Source organism: Podarcis pityusensis, assembly GCF_964106645.2.
Source record: "Podarcis pityusensis genome assembly, chromosome: 1".
Classification (NCBI taxonomy): Eukaryota; Metazoa; Chordata; class Lepidosauria; order Squamata; family Lacertidae; genus Podarcis; species Podarcis pityusensis.
Genome location: NC_138028.1, coordinates 61,575,340 through 61,594,560, shown reverse-complemented (window position 1 = coordinate 61,594,560; position 19,221 = coordinate 61,575,340). Strand labels below are relative to the sequence as shown.

At 41.6% G+C, this 19,221-nt stretch overlaps 1 protein-coding gene across 1 annotated transcript in view; it reads right to left on the bottom strand.

Moving 5' to 3' along the window:
- Window positions 1-8,087: 8,087 nt before the first annotated feature.
- Window positions 8,088-19,221, bottom strand: part of SLC17A6 (solute carrier family 17 member 6) — a 45,230-nt gene continuing 34,096 nt past the window's right edge. Inside the window, exons 7-12 of the mRNA XM_080983346.1 lie at window positions 17,249-17,391; window positions 16,564-16,713; window positions 14,017-14,149; window positions 11,866-11,976; window positions 11,537-11,664; window positions 8,088-10,513 (exon numbers count right to left, since the gene is read on the bottom strand). Of these exons, the coding sequence (XP_080839472.1) occupies window positions 10,169-10,513; window positions 11,537-11,664; window positions 11,866-11,976; window positions 14,017-14,149; window positions 16,564-16,713; window positions 17,249-17,391 (1,010 nt within the window). The 3' untranslated portion in view covers window positions 8,088-10,168. The remainder of the gene's footprint in view (window positions 10,514-11,536; window positions 11,665-11,865; window positions 11,977-14,016; window positions 14,150-16,563; window positions 16,714-17,248; window positions 17,392-19,221) is intronic.

The following is a 19,221-nucleotide window of genomic DNA, read 5'->3' as shown; positions in this document are numbered from 1 at the left end:
AATAAGGCCACAACTTTATCGATTATAGATGTAGAGGTTGACATAGGCATTGGGTATAACCATTGACCTCCAACCCACCTGATGGAAGGATTTCTGGCAGGGTCAACCTGGAAGCAGGGGACTCCTATGACATACATCAAATAGGAGCATCCCTGCGGGATTGCCACCTTGAGGAGTGCTATGGCCACCTTGAGGAGTGCTATGGCCTGGGCTTTGGACAGAAGCAACACCTCCCAGATCTCTTTAATGGGATACCATTCTCTTTGGAAGGGCAAGTGGAGGTTACAACCTCTTCTCCAACCAAACCTAAGGCTTACCCATTGCCTAAACCATCAAAAGTTGTGGTGATTGCTGTGTGGTAGGAGCCAGTTGACCTGGAGGGAAATATGATTGCTATGTGGTAGGAGCCAGTTGACCTGGAGGGAAATACAGTGACAAACAATGTCCATTGACAGGTCAAGAACAAAGCAAGCCTAACACATAGGGAGGGAAGGAGGGAGATCTGGCGACAAACTGAATGTTCAGCCACTGGCGTAGGGCGAGGTCTCTCAACTCACAGGCATGGCTGTGGGGAGCTGCAGAAATGAAATTATGGGGAACCTAGTTGTACAGGTGGAACTCTGCATGAGGTTCTCTGGATACAAGCCAATGTCTTGGACTGCAATCTAGGGCAAACATTTCAGTCAAACTTTATAAATCAATTCATACATAGATAGATAGATAAATAAATAAATATGCAGAGGATTGTATCAGCATTGCTGTCCTACCAGCTCAGTAACTAAATATACCTGAATTTAATGACTGCTGAGAGATACATGCTAAAAATGCCACGTAAACCATTACTTTTTGTTTGAATGGTCTAGCATTACCCAGCTGGAAGGGATTTTGAGAGGGGAAGGATAATATAGCAGTGAAAAGGTAATTCACAGATCATTTTAATGTTCCAGTACCAGAATGAGGACACTGACTTGCATTTTTTTAATGTAGTCTTTTCCTTAGCACTGAAGCTTTTTTTTTGCCCGCCTGACTAATCCATAAGACTACAATAGCTTCCAGCTCACAGAGTCTGGCGTCAATTGTTACATAAGGACTCAATTAACTGAATTTTGTGGGGCTGGTGCTAATAGGAAATTAGTGATAACACCGACAGTGTCTGCATCTATCTTAGGCAAAGAAGGCTTTCCCACAACCATTTGGTGTCATATATTTAATGTTTGCCATTTCCCTGACCAGTATATTTAAATGAGCTGATATAGAATCATAGAACTGTAGAGCTGGAAGGTATCCTGAGGGTCATCTAATCTAACCCCTTGCAATACAGGAATCTCAACTAGATCATCCATGACAGATGTCCATCCAGCCTCTGCTTAAAAACCTCCAAGGAAGGAGAGCCCACCACCTTCCGAGGGAGACTGCTCCACTGATGAACAGCTCTTACCATCAGAAAGTTCTTCCTGGTGTTTAGTTGGAATCTCCTTTCTTTGTAACTGGAAACCATCTGTGCACATGCTTATTTCCTCCTGCACTTTCAGATAAGAAGAGTTTGGACTTGATATCCCGCTTTATCACTCCCCTTAAGGAGTCTCAAAGTGGCTAACAAACTCCTTTCCCTTCCTCCCCCACAGCAAACACTCTGTGAGGTGAGTGAGGCTGAGAGACTTCAGAGAAGTGTGACTTGCCCAAGGTCACCCAGCAGCTGCATGTAGACGAGCGGGGAATCGAACCCGGTTCACCAGATTGCGAGTCATGTCAGTCAGAAAAACATTATGAGAAATCTGTTTCGGACACTATATAATACAGGACAAAATTTGCGCTAGAATAGGGAATTAGGGCATTGCTTGATGCTCCCGAATGCTGATGACTTTCTGTGTGTAGTTATTGGCTCAGTGGTATCAGGGGGGATGTTAGTGGTGATGCAATTCTATTTTCAAGAGGAAAAGCACACACAAGCTATTACAATTTTAACAGACAATAACATTATGAACGTTTTATTATTGTTATTCTTATTTTGCCACCATTGTGTTATTCCTTGAGCCAGCCTCAGCCAGCCCTTGAGTCATCTCCTTGGGGATGTATGAGATCCCTGGCCTGCAAGAGTTTTTCTATTCTCTTGAGTGAAGAAGCAGATCCACCCGCCACATAGCAGCAGGCAGCATGGTAGTGCTGCGCTGCTCACCTGACCTGACCTCCCTCCTTTTTGTTTTGCTGCTATATAGCAGGATGGCGACAGGCATGGAGCAAGTGAGGTCAGCATGATGCCACTGCATTCGAAACATTCTCTTATATTATTTAGTGACAGCCTTTCCCAGAACCCTAATCTGACCGTCCCTGGGGTTTGGGATTTATTCTTGAAGAGTCTGGAGTGAGGAAAACAATCAAAATGTCTAGAGAAGGAATGATGCTAAAGCAGCTGCCCCAGGAGAGGAGGCCTTCTGAAACACTACTTATTAATCAAAGTAATCTGGGACCTAGGAAGAAGCAGGAATGTGAAGCAATGAACCTGAAGTAAAGCCTTACTTGCAGAAGCTCACTAGATGTCTGCTAGCACCTTATTCAATCTCTTAGTCAGGCATGACATGCATTGAAGATTACAAAACATGCCTCCTTTGATAACACCCCTTCCTCTGTGATACAGTGCAGCAGTTTATATCAAATCTTCTTATGCCTAGTTAAAACACTTTCCTGGGCCAATGACTCTATTCCTATGGAAACGTAGGGAAGACACCTCCATCTATCATGCTGATAAATTAACATGTGATGTAGATGCTAGAACCCTGCATTTCTCCTGCTTCCTCTTCTGAAGGTGGTTTACATATACAGTGGTACCTCTGGTTACGAACGCTTCTGGTTACGAACTCCGCTAACCCAGAAGTAGCTGCTCCTGGTTGCAAACTTTGCCCCAAGATGCGAACGGAAATCGCGTGCTGGACGAACGCACGCAGCGGGATACCCCATTAGCGAAAGCGCACCTCAGGATAAGAATGGTTTCAGCTTAAGAACGGACCTCCAGAACAAATTAAGTTTGTAACCAGAGGTACCACTGTGTGTCTGTTTGGCTGTGCGGCCTACACCTTCGCTGTTCTCAAAGACACTCAGTTGTTTGATTACTTAGAAGTGTAGCCAGTGCATAAAAGCAACAATCCTATTGGTCAACCAATTGCTTTCTGATATTTTCATACGGCAACAGGATGAAAGAAAAGGCACACACCAACATCCCCAAGGATTAAATAACAATAGCAGAGCCCCAAAGACAGCTCTGAGTGTTGTAACTAAGCTACTGCACACAAGGGAATGTCTCATCAAGGGGAATAATAATATGGATGTATTATAGTCACAATTGATACTATATCAAATTTAAATAATTGTACATTTTGTGCATTGCCACAAGAACTCTCTATTCACATAATCAGACCGGCGGGGGGATACACTGACAATCACTATTACATTTGATTGCCTTTTCTGGGTACACACTATCTAATTGCTTTTTTCCCCTTTTCCTTTTTACTATTGCTTATGTAATCAGGAGGGAGAGAAGAAAATTGCAAAACCTTGCAAGCTCATATATAAGTGAATTGTTATGGATGCTGGGCTGAGATCCTTATTATGAGCCCAATAAATCACAAAATCAAAGAATATGTAAACAAGATTTTTTAATTAAAAAAACCTTCAATAAAATATGTCAATAGCAGGCAGAAAATGCTTCTACTTTCATTGCCTACGAAATTTTTTAAAAGGGCTGCTGTTTTTTAAAAGATGAGCTGCAAATATATTCCAATCACTCGCCCCTAGTGGGAATCAATAATTCATCCATCTGCATCTTCTTGCACTTTGCTGACAGTCCCTGACTAAATTAATGGCTGCACATGACAGAATGACTCCAGCAGAGTCCCACAGGAGAGAGACTGCATTGCTGCACAAATGGCAAGCTGCTGGTGGCTCAGGTGCCACTGGTCACAGGAAAGGAGAAAATTCATACTTAGCATAAGCAAAAGCGTTGAGGAGTACTCTTATAGTTTCTAATACTGCAGAGTCAGACATCTAGTTCAGTATTTGGTCCATTTAGCTCAGTATTGTCAATGCTGACTGGTAGTAATTAAGGATTTAGGGTGCTGTATTACCAAAAATTACCAAAGTCTGTCCCTGCTGGTAGCAGCTAAGGATTGCCTAATATTCAGGATTTCACTTAGACCATGGAATAGCCCTGCTACCTAAAGTTAGTCCTGTAAATAAGGGTGCTCATTACACTAGACCCATGACAAAGGTGCGCTGACTTCTATATCAGTGGTATAATGTTACACCTATTTTGCATTTCCACTACAGTGGTACCTCGGGTTACAGACACTTCAGGTCACATATGCTTCAGGTTACAGACTCTGATAACCCAGAAATAATACCTCAGGTTAAGAACTTTGCATCAGGATGAGAACAGAAATCGTGCGGTGGCAGCAGGAGGCCCCATTAGCTAAAGTGGTACTGCAGGTTGAGAACAGTTTCAGGTTAAGAATGCACCTCCAGAATGAATTAAGTTCTTAACCCGAGGTACCACTGTACTTATGTCCCTAAAAAAAAGATAATATAGATCCTTGACAGCATTGTATTCCATCTCTTCAGCATTCTTTGAAGAATAAGCAACTCATAACAAGGCTCAAAGGATTTTGTTCTAAATAAAGAGCAGTGTAATTAAATTAGCTAGTGAAAGACACAGAATCTGACAGAAGAAAGCTGTATCTAACATGTGCATGAGCAAACTTACTGTCTAGACAAAGAAGCAGATTCTGAGAGCTTTTTTGGTTTCTTTTTTTAAAGGTTGGGTTTTTTAATTCAGAGAGAGAGAGAAAAGAAGAAGAAGAAACTCTTCATTTTCAGTTTTAATTTCCATCTCTGTGGGATATGATTGATCTCTGAAAATGATTGTGTGTGTAAGGCTATTGATTCAAGGTCAGATTTCAAGTTTATCAGTGTGGATTGAAGCTGTAGACAGGATCTCACTCTGATTTTTAAGAGCTCAGCTTTATTACGAAGATTGGCCTGCATCTCTGGAAACGTGAGGAGGAGGCAGTATTTTCCAAATTTTAGGCTGACACCCTCTAGTAAATTGTAGCTGCTTTACAGAAGTAGGTTCCTACATCTGTGGTGGTGGAGATAATACATAAAAGGTTCTCCTTTGAGCAATGGCACATCATCAACATATCCTGCCTCAGTCTGGTCCTGGCTCTAGAGTTGAGAGCTAGATCTCCAGGACAGGGGGCTTGCCAGACGCTAGTGGGTTAAGGTAGCAGTCAGATATTAGGGCAATTCAGTGTGGGTTGGTGTTAAAGAATGTCCTCACCAAAAAGGGAAATGGGAAAACTTGGCAAAGTGGCTTAGGCATGTCGCTTCCTGTGCAGGAGCTAAAGACCAGGCACTCATGAAGAATTCACTATACAGTTAACTCACAATACAATGGTATACAGTGGTGCCCCGCAAGACGAATGCCTCGCAAGACGAAAAACTCGCTAGACGAAAGGGTTTTGCGTTTTTTGAGTTGTTCCGCAAGACGAATTTCCCTATGAGTTTGCTTCGCAAGACGAAACGTCTTGCGAGTTCTTGCGAGTTTGTTTCCTTTTTCTTAAAGCCACTAAGCCGCTAATAGCCGCTAAGCCGTTAATAGCCGCTAAGCCGCTAATAGCCGCTAAGCTGCTAAGCCGCTAATAGCCATGCTTCGCAAGACGAAAAAACCGCAAGACGAAGAGACTCGCGGAATGGATTAATTTCGTCTTGCGAGGCACCACTGTACATATCTATTCAGAAGTAAGTCCCTTCGTGTTTAATAAGGCAGCCTACACTTTGGTTTAGGGTTGGCATTAGAGGAAAAAGAGTTCTTGTGCCTTCAAGCAGCTAAATGGCAGGGAGAAATTTATCAGGTGAAGACTTTTCTAGTTTAGAAACACACCATGTGTACACCATGACTGTACCATCTAATTTTGTGTTATGCCATGCCCTGCCCCCATGTCAGCCATTTTGTGACTGGCACCAGGAACACACTCTCAAAATTCAAAATGTGCCCACAGGTCCAAAAAGGTTGGCGATCCCTGCCACCAGGAGGAAAACTTTAACTGTCAGTTAAGCACTTCTGGGGCAAGGGAGAAAGAAACTTTTTTTAAAAAAAAAAGTTTGGGGGTGATATGAACTCAGCTTGATGGTTATAGGATAGTTCTAGCCAAAGCAGAACTCTGAAATGCCTTACAGGGGCCTGCAGTGAAACATATATTGGTGCAGTTCCGAGATGTGATTTTGAGTTTTTAAAAATATCCTGATACATAGTAAACAAAACTAAGGTACAGTACTAAGCATCTGCTCTTGAGCAGTTAATAGTAGTTATATTACTGGATTTTTATTTTCATTTTCATCTCACTCTGGGGCTAACCCAATAAGGAACAAAACCATTTTTATCTCTCCATGGCAGTGACTTGAAATGTCAATTTGATCTTTTCATTCTTGCCGCTTTCAGCTGTGACATTTCTCCCACAACCAGCAATTCCTCCCATTCTTTATTTCCCACTGAAAGAGAATTCCGATGCACAGATATTCTTTTGTGACCATTATTCAACTGTTATCATAAAAAAGATTTCCCCCTTGGAATTTGCTGTATTTTTCCAATTCATAACTCAAAGTTCTTGCAAATGCACCAGAGATTCTTGGAACCCATCATAGGTTTTTGGAGCTGCTGGGTTCACTAGTAAACTGTGTGCTTTAGAAGAACAATTATTTCTGTGATAAATCTCCACAGAACCAAAACAATGACCATCTCCCTTTTTAACGCTCTCACTGGAAAGCTACATGAGAATGTAAGAGCTCTCCTAGAGCAGATCATAGGTCCATCTAATCCGTACAGAGGCCTATCAGAAGTCTGTGGAAACCTAGAAACAGGATAGCAATAGGTCTCTGCCAGTTATGCTTCCAGATAACTGATACTGAGAAGCATATTGTCTCTGAAACCTGAATCTGAATATGTAAATGTAATAGTGGGCACATTATCCTTCTGATACTCTCATATTTCTTGCATTATGTTAACCAATGAGAGAAGGAACTCGCTGCTGTGAAAAATACAATTGCTTGGATCCAGAGTGCCCCTTTCATGAATGGAAAAGCTCTTTCCATTCATAGAAAGGACTAGGGTCCACATAAGAGTCCTGCTGGAAGATTTATTTTCCTTGCCCCCTGATACCCCCTGAGCTAACTCTCACACTTTTCCAGAGGGTTCTCCAACCTTCCAGAGCAGCTTTGCAGGGAGCTGCAGGGGCAAGGAAGACTTAGCCCAAAAAATAAAAATAAAAGCCTCTCCACACACAGAAATATCCTATTCTGAAGCTCTGCTCAGGTGAACTCTGGATCCCAACCATTAATTGCTGACACTTAGAAATGGAAGAAGTTGGTAGATAAAGAATGGAGAATGTCCAGAAGGGACATTTGGCTTGGATCGCATGCTGTGCAATTTTGCCTAAAGAAGTCCATGTGAGAGAAGATGTTGCTGTATCTGGCTGATCCAGTCTCTGCCATAACCCTGCTATACCTCCAGGATTGATTTAGGAGCTGCTCTAGGGTCCAAATGGGACATGGGTGGCACTGTGGGTTAAACCACTGAGCCTTGGGCTTGCTGATCAGAAGGTCGCGGTATGATCCCCTCGATGGGGTGAGCTCCTGTTGCTCGGTCCCTGCTCCTGCCAACAAAGCAGTTTGAAAGCATGTCAAAGTGCAAGGAGATAAATAGGTACCGCTCCAGCAGGAAGGTAAATGGTGTTTCCGTGCGCTGCTCTGGTTCACCAGAAGCGGCTTGGTCATGCTGGCCACATGACACAGAAGCTGTACACCGGCTCCCTCGGCCAATAAAGCCAGATGAGCGCTGCAACCCCAGAGTCATCTGCGACTGGACCTAATGGTTAGGGATACCTTTATCTTTACCTAGGGTCCAATAGCTGTGGGCCAACTATATAATGGCAAACCTCGAGCATCCAGGCTGTTCATGTGTGCAGTCAATGCTCATTGCAAAGAGGTAAGAGAAGCTGGTCCATACAAGTCATGCCAGAAGAAATCACACAGGTGCTTCCTTTATATATAAAAGGATAAATAGAGCATTTATTAACACTTTTTGCAGCAACAAAAGTGACACAGTCCACATCTTTTCACAGCAAAAGCTATGGCCACATTTTACATCACTTTGAGGCACAAAGCAAAATATATAATTGGTATTTCTCCCCCTCCGGATCAAAGTATGGTTCACTTTATTTTATTCTTGTTTAATAATAAAAAAAAGAAGAAGAAGAACAATCCTCAAGTTGTATATTGCAGTAGCAGGGCCTTAAAATACTAGCACAATACAAGGAGCAGATCAAAAAACCCAGAATGGCTTTTTTAAACATACAATGATAGTTGTTTCATTGGAGTTGGGAAATGGATACTTGTAAGAGCAGTAAGTGGTCTGGCATTCTAATGTAGTCCATTGTTGATTGGTCTGGCCTTTTATTTAGTTATTTATTTATTATCCCAACTGTCTGAAGGACCTACAAGCTCAGCAGTCACAGTAACAAAGAGATTAAAAGAGCATGCACTTCATAGTGCATGGCACTTATTGCTTGGTACACTTACATTACAAATCTTGCTGAATAACGCTTTAAAAAATAATAATGCAAGGCCCTGATCCGGAACTCTGTGTTCATGAAGCACATACAGAGCTCCCGCTTTCTCAGGTTTCCCTATTCACTTCAGCAAGGTCAGATCCCTCGGGCACAAAAAGATGCACATGCTCTGAGTGGCCCCTCTGAAAAGCCTGTGGGAGCTCAGTGTGCTCACTGGAGCTCCTGAATTGCACAAGGCTTTCCTATCAAGGCAAAGACCTGTAGCCCGCAGTCCACTGAAGCCAATGGCAAACCTTCCATTGATTGCGATGGATCTGAATTGCACTTGAGCATTGCAAAAGTAGAAGCTACACTCTTCCTAAACCCAACCCCAGTTCCACTTTTGACTCAGCATGAAGATTGTTGCTCATATTCAGGGTCCATTATAGTTCTATTTATTTGAAAGGCAAATACATTTTTTCTTAAAATTCAGAAATCTTTAAAATAGTACTATTTTCTATAATTATACAGCATCTTCAATAAACTATGACTTTATTTATATAATTGTGGCACAGCATCTGAAAATATGAAAAACTATCCAGGATTAAACAAATAGCTAATTTCTTCTCCCTTTCTTGCATTTATTTCAAAACAGGCTTCAAAAGAAATACATCTGATTTGTTCTAGGGCTACTTGTCTGCGGTACATTTTTTCTTTGGATCTGTTTGGGTTATTCTCTCTCTTTTTAATGAGCCTGCAGACAATGAGTACGCCAAATACTCCTTTGCCTTGCTTCAGTTATTTAACATTCTGCACAGTAGACTACATGTGACTTTATACTGGCTGGTACATGTAAGGAAGAACATGACACATACAAAGACTGCATGAGTCTGTAAAGAAGAGAAATAAAACATTTGTGCCTAAACATTCAGTAAAAACAATTCCTTTATCACAGAGTAGCCTGCAGCATATTCATCACAATAAATATACATTATATAGTAGATTGTTCTACAAACTCCCAATTCAGTTCTCTCGAAAGGGAACTGGATTGGAGCTTTATTGTATAATCTAAAACAGAAGCCTTATTCTCTAAGAAATCCATGTCTTAGACCAACCATACATTTCCTACATCGTACCAAGTAAACATGTGGTTAAATTCACACAATCAATTTTATGATCTCTTTCAAGACAGTGTAACAAATATGTAAGTGCATTTTTAAAAAATCAAGTAGTTTTGGCTTTCTAAACAGAGGAGTTGATGTACCGACTTGGTTGGTAGTTGTGCTTTAATCCTTAGCTATGAGCTTAACACTCATTTTACTGCAAGTACCTAGTTTCCTTTGTAGTTTTGACCAGATAACCCTTAAAACTCTAGTGAATGGAGACACCCAAATGGAACTGATGAGATGTCACAAACTCATACAGATTGCACTTAAATGGGTTTTTGTTTGTTCATTTTTACAGTAAGACCTTCTTGCCTGATATGTGTTTACATTATACCACATTTTGTGTGTGTGCAAACAATCACAATGAATAAATCACGAACACTACAAAATATATCCAACATAGGTCTGTTATGAATAATCTTCTCTTTCCTTATAGCTATATGAGTCTTGTGCTTCTTCTTGTACAAATTCTTCTTTCTTCTCCCAACCATTTGGCCAGCCTCCATTGACCTGGGCCAATTGGGTCGTAGCACCGTAAGATTTAGTGGTACCGTAATTTACATAATTCTGAGTAATGTCTCCCGTTTCTTCATCAAGTTCATCTTCATGAATGAAGCCACATTTTTCTTCACTTGTCTGTTCTGGGTCTGCCCATGGTTGTTTCTCTCCTGAAGCAAATATGCCATAGAAAATGACTCCCCCGTAATGCACCAAAGCAGCAATAAGGAAGACATACTGCCACTCCTCGCGTGTCTGTGAGGAAGAAGATTGGAGTGTCAGAATAGCTGTGTGTGGCTCTTCTGGTCCTGAATTAGTCTTTATTGAAATCATGGGTGGTTGATACAAATCCTGCAGCAAAGGGGGCTCATCTTTGGCCCTCCAGATGTTGCTGGAGGCTTATGAGAGGTTGCAGTCCTACAACATCTGGAGGGTCACAGGTCAGCTACTACTGCCCTATGGAGTGGCTTCAGTTGCATAGGTAGTTAAAGCAGCATATGCATCGTATGTAGAGAATATCTGCTGTATACTGCTCTGCTTACAACTCATGAACATCTGAAGCCATATTATACTGTGAGATTCCTGAGTGTGACTGCCAATTGCTTTCCAAAATCTCAAGGTTTCAGCCATGCCCAGACCTGGAACCTGAGGAACAGCAGGGGGAAGAGCAGCAGATCTCCATAGCATCAGCAATCGAAGACACCAAAGGATCCAGAGATTGGGACATGCCAGATACTCTACAACTGAGCCTCAGGCCTTCACCATATACAATCCCAATGATGAGGAACCTGGAGCCCTCCAGATGTTATTGGACTCCATCTCCCATCAGCCCCAGCCACCATAGCCAATAGTCACTGGTGATGGAAGCTGGAGTCCAACAACATGTGGAGGACCCCAGGGTGGTGAAGGCAGTTGTAGGAGCATCAATTTATGTAATCATGCCCCACGTGCTCCCAACAGGATTGTGAATCTACAGCCCATTGCATGCTCCTGTAACACTAGATTCAATCTTCCCAAAAAATGAGACTTTCACAGAAGGTACAGCACACAGTTTGGGTGAGTTTTCACTTTCAGCTATGTTGTGAAAAGTGTACCCAATCAATGTTACACTATTTCCCATGATTTTTCCAGGATCGGCTCACTTTACCATTGTGAGGTGAGGAAACTACTATGAATTGACTTTTTGGTGCAACAGAATGACAATATAGTCTCATGAGACTGTTCTTTCTTTCCTCAATGGTTCAGGCAAAGTTAACAAAAACTATTTTGGAAACTTACTTTGTTCTTTGTCATTGCTCCAACAATTATAGGACACACCATGCCAGACAATGTCCCGACTCCATTTGAAATCCCCATTAAGATACTGGCATATCTTGGTGCGATATCTAAGTGGTTAACATTGAATCCTGTAAAATGAAGGCCAAAGGGGGGGAAAAAACCCTCATCAACAGAGAAGACACTGCACTGAATAAGGTTTTGCTTATATTTATCCATTATTGAAAACCTTACCATATTCACAGGAAACCTTGCAATTTACATAATGATTTTAGATCCCATTTTTGTTCATTGTTATTTAATGTATTCTTTTGGGAGAGAAGTTCGCTTACCAGAAATAGCAAATCCACTGAAGCCCACAGCAAGCACTAAGAAGGAAATGGCCACACCTTTACTATGCGAATAACCAACTACCAAGAGAAGAGTTGCTTCCATTCCAAAACCTTGGGAAATTAAAAGAAAAAGTCATTGATGCTACACATTGTAATGAGGAATCTAGGAAGTAGGCTGGTGGACAGACAGCATTTCAGTGTGCTTCTCCTTAACTGTAAGCTTTAAGCTGGAATGTTTCCATATTCTACTACTATGAAACATTTGACAAAGATCTGCTTAGTTCTGCTTAGCTGATGGTAGTCTCTGGGAGCTTGTAAACAGGGGGTTTGTGAGAGCATTTAGCAGGGGAGTTTACAAATAATAAATCATCCTTAAGAGATAAACAGTTATACAACCTTCTGTAGATATCTAACATCAGCCCTGTAATGGGAATCTTTTAACGTCTGACGTTTTGTTGTGTTTTTCTTGTATTCTGTTGGAAGCCACCCAGAATGGCTGGGGCAACACAGTCAGATGGGTAAGGTACAAATTATTATTATTATTATTATTATTATTATTATTAGTTTTAGGGGGAGGACTGGAGTGCTGTCTCAGGGTGTACTTAGGACCAAGAGACATAGACTGTGAGAAAGCTGCTGCAGTGACCTACAGCACCTGGTTGTCTTCCTGCCTGAGAATGTGCAAAACTACACCTGCAGCAAGTGCAAGTTGGTTGCCTTGCTGGAAGAGAAGGTACAGCAACTCAAGACCCATGTATCCAGACTTAGAGCTATTGGCAAGATGAGGAATTTCTCAGTATAGCAGAGTGGACTGTCCTGGAACAGTGATGTGGGGGGAGGTGCCCCCTACCCCATAAAAAGGATTATTCAGAATAGCTGTTTGCATGACCCACTATGGAGGATAATAACACAATAGAATTCAGAACAGAAACTACTAATTGCACATTTATTCAAAATCCAATTAAAACTATTTAGTTTCATTAATTCAACAAAATTGATAAACTCAATTCAGCGATATCAACTTTTCAACGTCTAATAGTCATTTACACCTCCAGCCCTCCCTGTCTCATAGCACCCCCTCACACACCACCCCAGAGGGCATTACCACCCACTTTGAAAATCACTGGTCTACAGAACTACATAGCTCAGAGCTAATTCATAAAATCCTTCTGTCAGTTTTCTTTGCGTGGTGTAGAAACAGGTGCACCCCTTCCCTCCAGCATTCAAAGAGATGGACAGTGTATGACATGAGTCCGCATAACAATATATGCATACAGGCCAGACTGGGGCTTTTTTTCAGGGAGAACTCACAGGAACTGAGGTCCAGTACCTCTCAGGTGGGCAGCATTGCCATTCTAAGAGAAAGAGGGAGGTGTTCATAGTGAATTCCGGCACCTCTTTTTCTAGAAATATAGCACTGGGCCAGACTGATGCAAACTTATTTCATCATCATCATCATCATCATCATCATCACCATAATTTATCATTTCTACCCCGCCCATCTGGCTGGCTTTCCCCAGCCACTCTGGGCGGCTTCCAACAAAAGATTAAAAATACATTAAAATATCATTCATTAAAAATTTCCCTAAACAGGGCTGCCTTCAGATGTCTTCTAAATGTATATAGTTGTTTATTTCTTTGACATCTGATGGGAGGGCGTTCACGGGGAGGGGGGGCGCCACTACCGAGAAGTCCCTCTGCCTGGTTCACTGTAGCTTCACTTCTCGCAGTGAGGGAACTGCCAGAGGGTCCTCGGCGCTGGACCTCAGTGTCTGGGCTGAACAATGGGAGTGGAGATGCTCCTTCAGGTATACTGGACCGAGGCCGTTTAGGGCCTTAAAGGTCAACACCAACACTTTGAATTTGCTTGGAAATGTACTGGGAGCCAATGTAGGTCTTTCAGGACCAGTGTTATATGGTCCTCTGCACTTAGGAAGTGTGAGAACTGCCTCATGTGCTTCATGAAGGGGAGTGCACATGTCTGTTCTGTTACATGATCATACATGAATCAGCACATTATAAACATTTTGATCATGTAGCTTTATCAAAGTAACTGTAATGAAAGCTTTAGTGTGGCTGTGAAAGTGTTGCCAACTGGGTATTATTCACTATACTGTGCTCAAAGCCTTGTAATAAGGTGTAATGACTTACCTCCACAGTTCATTATCTTCCTGACAGTAGTGGTTGAAAGAATTTGTCTGCTTCTCAGAAAGTCTGCAATTTGTCCCCCAATAGGCACAATAATAGTCATCACTAAATGTGGCACAGCGGATAACATCCCCACCTAAGGTTAGAATAACAAGCAGAGTTCTAATCAAATGTATTGACTGGGCATTATGTGGCAGGAAAAAATCAGCAGCATTTCTCTGTAAGCACAAGAAAACTTTTAAAGAGAATATCTCTTTGAAGAAGAATGTCACCAGCATGGGGTGTGGGGGGAGCATTTGGGTTTCTGAGTCAAGGAGTTAAATCTGCAAACAGCCCATAAATAACTTTTATTTCCTGCTGTAAATATCTTAATGACAGTGAATATAGAGAATATATTAGCCTCTTTGAGCTTCCTATAGCAGCTAAAGTTAGGAACTAGAATTCACCCGTTCTGAATTTTGCTACCACCAGAACTGTGTACTTAACTTTTGTTAAGATCTTAGTCAGTCCTTTCATGAGCACCTGAAGATCAGTTAACATGAACATTCCAACATGTAGTGATTGCAGCATAAATCTGAGTTTGTGCTGATTTCTGCAATCATGCCTAACCAAACTGCTACCAGCTGAATTCAGCCAGAGTTCAATATCTGAGATACTGCCATGAGAAAAGACGGAACAATGTGAAATGGTGGTGTTGGGTTTCTTGAAAAGGAGGCTTGGATGAAGGCAAATGGAGGGGGGAGCTCTCTGCAGCTAGTTTCACCCCTTCCCCATTTTACAATGTAAGTTTGCAAAAGAGGGAGAAGTAAAACCAGCTGCAGGAAGGCTAGAACATCAGGAAGCCCAGATACAGACATTTGGATTTGGCCAGGTCTTTGTGAGTTTTCAGAGAACTCTTGGGGAAAGCCCAAGCTTTCCGAAGAATTCTCAGGAGGAGGGTAAATATTTGGGTCCATTCCAAGTTGAGATGCAGCTGGTCCATCCATCTGTACCCCAGGTGTGAATGGAAAAGCAGCCCTTTCTGAGTGCTGAAACAATGTGTCTGATGTTGAGAAAATGTGGCTCTGTTCTTGGGTTTAAATTGGATTTGTCAGCATTCATGGACATTTCCTGTGTCACTAACAGGATGATATCCAGACGCTTAAAATGCTGAATTAATACACGTACAAGACAGTCTGTTGACAGAGTTGTTGGAATGCTAGAATTCCATCTCTGGAATGCAAAATAGATATCTCAATGCAGTATTATTTTTATTGTTGATATCCACCTCTTCCATGCAGTTTTCTTTCCATCACCAGGGAAGATGTCAATGGAAGATGAGAAACAGATCACCTTTACCAGAAGGAAGATGTGATTATAGCATGTAGACAGGCAGATACTGAAGGCTCTATGCTCCTATTTCTTCTAGATGTGGAATGCACTAGAACTCAAACTGTGCTATGCTACAGCAACAGCAACTATTTTTTATTTATCTTCTAATTTTTGTCTATTGATAAACAAAATAAACCAAATATAAAGAGCATAAAGAAATACTGTTGCATCAGACTGAAAGCAGCATAAGGGAGGACATGTTACTGAACTTGTGATTCTAGAACATTAGAAAAAAATACGCCCCCCCCCTTTCCCAGAAATAGCAATTGTTTTGATAAGGGCTTTCTAGAGGTCATAATATGAGCATTTGCCTCTTTAACAGATTCTAAGCATTTAATCCTTCCTATAATGAATGTGATATGCATATAGTGCTGCTATCTTCACTTGAGTTTATTCATGGTAGGTGCATACGATATTGGCCTGAATATAAGACGCACCTTTAAAATTGGAGGGGGCAAAGAAAAAAAGGGGGGAAAAATACCTGAATATAAGCCGCTCCATTCCTCAGTGCTCCTGGCTGCATACTGGGGGGGGGGGGGCATGCTACATTGCCGACAGTCTTTCCCCATCATCGCTCTCTCCCTTCCCAGTCTTGGGGGAGAGGACAGGGACTATGTGCAGGGTGGGCACCGCTTTGCCACGCTCCTGGTGCTGTCTGCCCCGCACTCCTGGCTGCACACCGTAAGGTCGTGAATATAAGCCCCACTTTAACTTTTCACAGTTGGAATTTGCGGGAAAGTGAGGCTTATATTCAGGCCAATACAGTATGTGAAGGTGAAATTGGAGTTATTTGCTTGTTGCTTTGAACAATTAAAGAACGTGGCGTTTTGCTCAACAAATCATCTTAAGGCATTTCTAACCATTTCTGGTCTTTGGGGCACACACATAGGCAGCACTGAGAATCCTATATTTTAGGAAAACCCATATTCAGAGTTACGAGGAGCTATCTTTAGGGATGGAGATAAGGAACATTGTTGTTCTGCAAAGCAGCATTTAGGCTCTATGATCTCCATTCATTCTGGTACCACTTTGAAAGGTGTTCCATAGACTCCACTGAAGCTGGGTAAGAAAGTGTCTCCCTGTTAATTCACAAACAACTTCCACCTTCACCAGGCAGCTGGGAGCTGGAAACACCCCTGTATGAAGTTATACAATCAATCAATAATAATAATACCATACCTTGCTTATTTCAAATCCAAACACCTCTTCAAAGTAAGCAGGCTGACTAATGAGCAGTAGGTAAAAAGTCCAGCTTCTACAGAAGTTTGCAACAATGATTGCATAGACAGGCATAGAAGTAAAAAATTTTCGCCATGGAGTCTTGAATTTCTGGGGGGAGAGCAGGGGGTATCATTGCTTTTCATGGATGTAATCTCACATTTTGAGTCTGCTAACTGGTCTGACTATGCACACACGCACATTTGTATTGCTACACAGTACTTGCTCATGTAAAAACAAGCAGGAAGTCCATACATATTTGGAAGATTAGCAGAGATTAGCAGCAGGAACACAAAGTCATGCATAAATGCTTAAAATCCATATCTCAAATATGTTCAAAAATCCTTGTTCTTTTTTATTTCACTTGTTGTGATAATAAAATAACATTCTGGATTGCAGAGTTTTATTATTTGATATTACTGCACTGACATTCCTCTCACTCCCTGAGCAGTGTGGGATTCCCAAATACCATGTTTAATTTCACCCCTTTCAACAGGAAAATGGACTAAGAAAATGGGCATCACTCCAGAGCTGCATCTGTGTGTGTTGGCTACAACATTCCTTTAAAATTCAACGCCAGCCTAAGCTAGAAGCACATTATCTCCGAATGTCAGGGTAGAAACATACATGATAGCAGAGCCCTTACTTCCATTGCTCCTAAAAGATTGGCACTCTCTCCAATACTCTCTTCTATGTATCTGCGCTCTTCATCTGTAATTGTGGGATGCTTTGCAGGGCTCTCATATGAGACCAAAAGCCAAAACATGTACCAGACCATGCCAAAACTACCTGCATAACATACAAAGGGGAAAAAATGAATGTAAATAATAGCATTATGAACAATATCACCCAAGCAGCAAAAATGTACCTGCCTGCGATTTGGCAGTCTATTTAGCTATACACCTTTATGTATATATTTATATATTTATATATTTGAGTTCTGGCTCCTTAATAAGATTGACAACATAATTAGGTTCTCTTGGAAGAGTCACAAAAGATGTTTCTATAATTGTCCACAGGAGCATGCAGGGGCCAGCAGAATCACAATCCTGCTTGGATCATGTGAGCATCGTTGCATAAACTGGTTCGCTTCTGCCTGACTCTGATAGTCTGAAAAGGCCTGCCTAGGGGCCCTCCATCCCATCCCTACAGGCAACTGGGCTGTGAATGGGGAGATGAGAGTATCAAGGCCATGGTAGATTCTATAGAAATGGATGTTCTGAAAGACACTGGAACATTTTGCTGTCCTCGTTCTATTTGGCTATAAAAGAAGCATTCCTTTTATTGTAACCTTAAAGAGTTTTACTATACTAAAAATATTCACCCCATCTCTGCAGAGTTGTGGCACTCTGTCTGACACAATCACACAGTTTTGTGCTAATTTCTCCTCAGAGCAAGATTCAAACAGGTGCACTTGGCATCTTCTTCCAGCGACAACTCCCAGACAACGTGTTGGTGTTTTATTCTGTGCCATTGAATAGGTGGTATGCAAAATGAGCAGTGTTAATTAGTGCAGTGTGAATAGCCTACATTTCCCCCCTATTATTAACTGCAGTGTACATTTAAAAAAACACCTTTTAAATATTTTTAAAAAGAATTAAAATAGAGCTATGAAGCATATTGACTGCTGTCTCCAAAACCCATCTACAGAGCAGCCATTTTCTTTGGATATTGAAGCAAGGCAACTCAGTTGTTAAGTTTGTAAACATTTTTTGAAGCCCCTCATTTTAAAACTACAGTGGTACCTCGGATTAAGTACTTACTTCGTTCCAGAGGTCCGTTCTTAACCTGAAACTGTTCTTAACCTGAAGCACCACTTTAGCTAATGGGGTCTCCTGCTGCTGCCGCGCCGCCACCACACGATTTCTGTTCTCATCCTGAAGCAAAGTTCTTAACCCGAGATACTATTTCTGGATTAGCGGAGTCTGTAACCTGAAGCGTATGTAACCTGAAGTGTATGTAACCTGAGGTACCACTGCACTCTGCAGATTTTCACCAAACCAATAAAGCCATCTCGTAGAATATCAGCCTGCCTACACATACAAAGGAAATAACAACTGCTACAGCAAAATAAGAGCTATTTCCCTCATGTCCTGCTTCTGCACTTTATTTCTAGAGGCGTCTCCCATACCTTCTCATGTGTGAAGCAGAAACCATCAGCTGCTTCAGAGGTCTTGTAAAGACTTATCTTTCTGGCCAGCCTTTCCCTGATCCATAAGACTGGAGCCTGTTTTATGTGTCTGAATTCTTGTTTTATTTGTTTGTATATGCTTTTATATTACCTTCTGCATTTCTGTATAAATGACATTGTTTGTTTTCTGTATTGTACATCACTTTAATATTTTTTAAAATATTAAATAGCTTATAATGGTAAAGGACCCCTGACAGTTAAGTCCAGTCGCAGACGACTCTGAGGTTGCAGTGCTCATCTCGCTTTACAGGCCGAGGGAGCCGGCATTTGTCCACAGACAGTTTTTCTGGGTCAGAGGCCAGCATGACTAAGCTGCTTCTGGTGCAACGGAACACGAGCAGCGCACAGAAACGCTGTTTACCTTCCTACCAGAGCGGTACCTATTTATCTACTTGCACTTTTTGGCATGCTTTCAAACTACTAGGTTG